Source organism: Pseudochaenichthys georgianus, chromosome 1, assembly GCF_902827115.2.
Source record: "Pseudochaenichthys georgianus chromosome 1, fPseGeo1.2, whole genome shotgun sequence".
Taxonomy (NCBI): domain Eukaryota; kingdom Metazoa; phylum Chordata; class Actinopteri; order Perciformes; family Channichthyidae; genus Pseudochaenichthys; species Pseudochaenichthys georgianus.
In genome coordinates this window covers 10,756,663-10,761,080 of record NC_047503.1, presented here as the reverse complement: position 1 = coordinate 10,761,080, position 4,418 = coordinate 10,756,663, and the positions used below count along the sequence as shown (strand labels likewise).

General features: G+C 42.4%; 1 protein-coding gene across 1 annotated transcript; it reads right to left on the bottom strand.

The window, feature by feature from the left end:
• Nucleotides 1-1,169: 1,169 nt before the first annotated feature.
• On the bottom strand, nt 1,170-3,385 carry LOC117452244 (putative nuclease HARBI1). Its single transcript, XM_071204295.1, has 4 exons — nt 3,290-3,385; nt 1,856-2,689; nt 1,541-1,746; nt 1,170-1,448 (listed from the first exon to the last, which is right to left on the bottom strand). The coding sequence occupies exons 1-3, from the start codon at nt 3,368-3,370 to the stop codon at nt 1,543-1,545; spliced, it is 1,119 nt and encodes a 372-aa protein (XP_071060396.1). The 5' UTR covers nt 3,371-3,385; the 3' UTR covers nt 1,170-1,448; nt 1,541-1,542.
• Nucleotides 3,386-4,418: the final 1,033 nt, after the last annotated feature.

The window sequence follows — 4,418 nt, the reverse complement described above, 5'->3', positions numbered from 1 at the left end:
TTCTGAGGTACTAATCCAGAGTCAGTGTATAACATTACACACAACGGCTGTGTCCCAATTCAGCGGCCGCATCCTCCTGAGGATGCATTCGAAGACCGCATACGTCACGAAGGCTGTCCCAATTAAAAAAAAAGACAAGGCTCCTCCGAATGCAGCCCACAAATGCAGCCTTCTATTCCCAGATTTTGAGGATACATCTGATGTACACTCCGCGGTGTATCATATCCCAGGATGTAATGGGCGACGGTGACGAATGAGTTATTTAAAAATAAAATGGCTTCTCACGGGACGGCAACGGCTGAAGCTTCGGCGGGAGCCGGATTTGTTTTTAAACGTAAGTATAGGGTTTCAACTCACCCAAATAGTAAACGACATGAAACAGTAAACCGATTTAACTGTTTTATTTAAAGATACGGGCGATTGGAGATGTCTTCTTTGTATACATAAAATAATATGAAGTGAAAATATTTCGACATGTTGTAAACCAGAACCATGGTTTTCATATTGTTGGGATTAATTATAAAGCTAATTTATTTATTTAACTGCTTTTGTTATACAAATCTTACTGCAAAAATGTTATTCATAATACTAGATGTTGTACTATTCTCTCTGTGATTAGGACGGTTTTGGAAGATATGGGCCTGCAGGGAAGTGTAACTCCCCTGCAAGCTAAGAAGAAGTGGGACAATCTTAAAGAAAGATATAAAGTATGTGAGTTTTACAAGTTAATAAACACATTTGCTGACATTTGTTTATCTGCTGGTGTTTTTTTTTTTAATGCCATGATTGTTTTACTCTGCCTTTAGGATTGCAAATACCCAGGGTCAGGAGAGGGAGTCGGTGGGAAACCCACTGCTGCAACTTGGCCGTGGTTTGTCCAAATGGATGAGATATTAGGACAGAGGCCCTCTATCTGCCCGCCTGTCCTAATATCCTCTATTCCAGAGGACACGCCACGGCCAAGTTCAGCAGTGGGGGACCAAGAGGAGGACGAGGAAGAGGATCAGGTTGAGGCAGGGCCACCCCGGCCTAAAAGGAAGAGAAATGATGGGCTCATGGACCTCATCAGAGAGGATATGAAGCAGCAGAGGGAGGAGAACAGGGAAAACCTTAACAGGCTTTTTTCTCTCCTAGAAAAATTAGTTGATAAATAAATGTAATGAGCAATATGAAACTTATAATTTATTTGATGGAACAACATACAAATGAAACAACATACAAATAAAACAACATTTAAACTATATACACATTCAGGCTGAGCAGGGAGTCCCAGGTGGTGCTGCTGGACCTGGCTGCCACAATTAGGACCCTGGTGTGCTCTGATGGTGGGTGGGGCATCATGCAGGGTGGTCTCCAGAGCTGTTGGGGATGCTTCTCTCCACAGTACATCGGATTGTCCTTTAGGGCTAGGGTTCGCAGGGCGGACGCAATCGACGGCTGCCATGTCACTAAGATGTTTTCAGCAGCAGATAAGAACAAAAGATGTATATAAATATTGCACACGGTTATTTGATCACAGCTCGTCAATTGTTTTACATACCTTTACACATAATCGTGGTCACCAGGAACCTCCTCCAGGGCAGACACCTCCGCAGACAGTTGGTCCCGCCAAGGAGCACCACTGACTGCCTCCAACACATTCTCCCCCTCATCCTCCGCTACATCCTCCACAGTGTCCTCTTCTGGGGCCATGATGTCGCCGGCCCCAATACAGATGTTGTGGAGGACGGCACATGCTGTTATGATCTGAAATTTAAAAATTGGCAGAAATATATAAATATATATATATATGTTATACCTCATGTTAGATCTACTCTTCAGTATTATCAAAATGTCCTAATGAGTGATTACTTACTTGAGGAACGAAGGTGTGGTGCACCTCCAGCGCTTGCAGGAAGATACTCCTGAATCTTGTCTTCATCACCCCGAAGGCACGCTCGATGATGGAGCGTGCCCGGGAGTGATGGCTGTTGAAGCGCTGGGGTCCCACACCTTGCAGCGGCCGTTTGTATGGAGTGATGAGGGGGAGTGGATATTGGAGGCAGGGGTACCCCCCGTCTGCGAGGATAAAGTGCCCTGGAGGAGGGTAGAGTGCCTGCCGATAGAGTGGGCTGTGGCGGAGCACTCTAGAGTCATGGACTGACCCAGGCCAGCCCACGTATGTGTCGATGAAGCGGGCCTGATGGTCACAAACAGCCTGCAGCAAAATGGAGCTGAACAGTTTTCTGTTTCTATAGCAGTGACCATCAGGGCCGCTTGGTGGCACGATGCGGACATGGCAGCCGTCGATTGCTCCAGCAGCTTTTCTGAAGGCTCTGTGTCTGGCCAGCCCTGCGAACCCACGCGACACAGCCTCCAGGTCTTCTGCTGTCCTGGGGAGGTGGATGACCTGGTGGCAAATGGCCACCACCTCCTCAGTCACTCTGTGGACAATCCGATGTACCGTGGATCTAGGCATCCCAAAAACTCTGGAGACCACCCTGCATGATGCCCCACTTGCCAGCCAGAACAGGAACACCAGGGTCTCAATTGTGGCCCCCCATCCATGTCTCCTGTCCTGACCCAGGAGTTCCAGCAGCACCTTCAGGGACTCCCTGCTCAGCCTGAAATCAGGGCGTGTGTCCTGGTCATTAAAAAACCTGTCCAGGACAGGGACGCTTAAGTTGATCCTGCAGTACAGGGGCCTTGGCTGGTAGAGGGAAAGGTTGAGAAAAAAGGGTTAAATAAGTGAACAGCATTTTTGTTCTTTGTTTATACATATATCTATTGACATGTTTATATATATATATATGTTTATTGATATATACACACAAAAATATATACATATATATATATACATACTTATATATGTATATATATATATATATATATATATACTCAAGCTATACTCAACCTGAAATAAAATTTGTATCAGTATTATGCTAATAACATTACTGTTAGCTAAAAATACAGTACATACATATATTCTGTGTTTGTGTATAAAAATATCTCTATAGACATGTTTATATATATACACAAGCTATACTCAACCTGAGAAATAACATTTTAATCATGTATTATAGGCTAATATTAACATTACTGTTAGCTAAAAATACAGTACATACATATATTCTGTGTTTGTGTATACATATATCTCTATAGACATGTTTATATATATACACAAGCTATACTCAACCTGAGAAATAACATTTTAAACATGTATTATAGGCTAATATTAACATTACTGTTAGCTAAAAATACAGTACATATATATTTTATATAATATGATAATAGATATAAGTATCAGTACCTGGACATGGTCTTCCATTAATTTGAAATAGATGGTGCGCCTGGTGTGACCTTGGGAAATTGAATTTAACATATTGAACATCACCAAAAGAAGTACTATCTCTGACTCCATATTGAACCGTTTGAAAATATTTTGCCTAATGTCAGAAATTATTACAGGCACTTCTGACTGCAGCTGGTTGCTATGCGACGGGGGCGGCAAAAGGTAGGGATAACGGCCGGTGACGTACCAGGAAATGCTCCGTAGACCGTCTCATTTCGCATTCCGCGGAGGACCCACGTCGGTTGGGTCCTCCGCGGAATTCAAAGGCTGGGTCCTCAGGAGGATGCAGCCGCTGAATTGGGACACAGCTAACATTACTTTTATCTTGTAGAAAATCATAGTTCCTGGTCTTCGGCTGCTCTACATGTTAATTTGTTTGTCTTATTGTTTATTTCTTTTGGTGGCACCTGGAAGATCGTTGACATCCACCTGGATCCATCTTTTTTTGTGTCTTTTAATATACATTCACCTTATAATTGTATTTGAATTGTCTTTGTTGTAAATGTTCAATTATGTCTAAGAACAGAGGGTGTCGTGCACTGGAAAACTGTAAAGCCCCCTGAGACAAATGTGTGAATTGTGATAAATACAAGAAGAAATTGAAAGAAAAAAAAGAAAAACATTTATATTACCACATTACTAACACTTCTTTTTAAATCCATAAAAGCCCTGCATATTGTTAAATATTACCTTATGCCAGATTTCCAGACTTTTGACCAATCAGAATATTTTTTTTGGCAATATCTCTTATCATAACAAATGTAATCAAATGTTTTTCATTTTACATCAAACTGACGGTGTATCTAAAACACGACATTGTACCTGCAAATCCACCTCTTCGCTAAGATATCCATGAAAAGTTCAGGGTTTCCCACACATAGACTATACTTGGGCGGGCCGCCCAGGTATATTAACGGCCGCCCAAGTATATTTCGCGACCCATTTAGTTTTGGTTTTTTTTATACGTTTTTTTTTTTATTTGTCCGTGACCACGACGCCATCTGCGATCGATTAACTTGTGGACAATGATCCCTTGCTCCCTTGCTCTGATCTCGCCTCCTTCTGGCCTGTTAAGTGGCCTGCCTCA

What these genes read in the sequence shown, in the direction of transcription:
- LOC117452244 (XM_071204295.1), bottom strand. Translation starts at nt 3,370, where the DNA reads ATGTTCAATATGTTAAATTCAATTTCCCAAGGTCACACCAGGCGCACC. An exon ending in TAATGGAAGACCATGTCCAG is followed by an intron (nt 2,690 to 3,289) that starts GTACTGATACTT and finishes TCCCTCTACCAG; the next exon opens with CCAAGGCCCCTGTACTGCAG. An exon ending in ACCACACCTTCGTTCCTCAA is followed by an intron (nt 1,747 to 1,855) that starts GTAAGTAATCAC and finishes TTTAAATTTCAG; the next exon opens with ATCATAACAGCATGTGCCGT.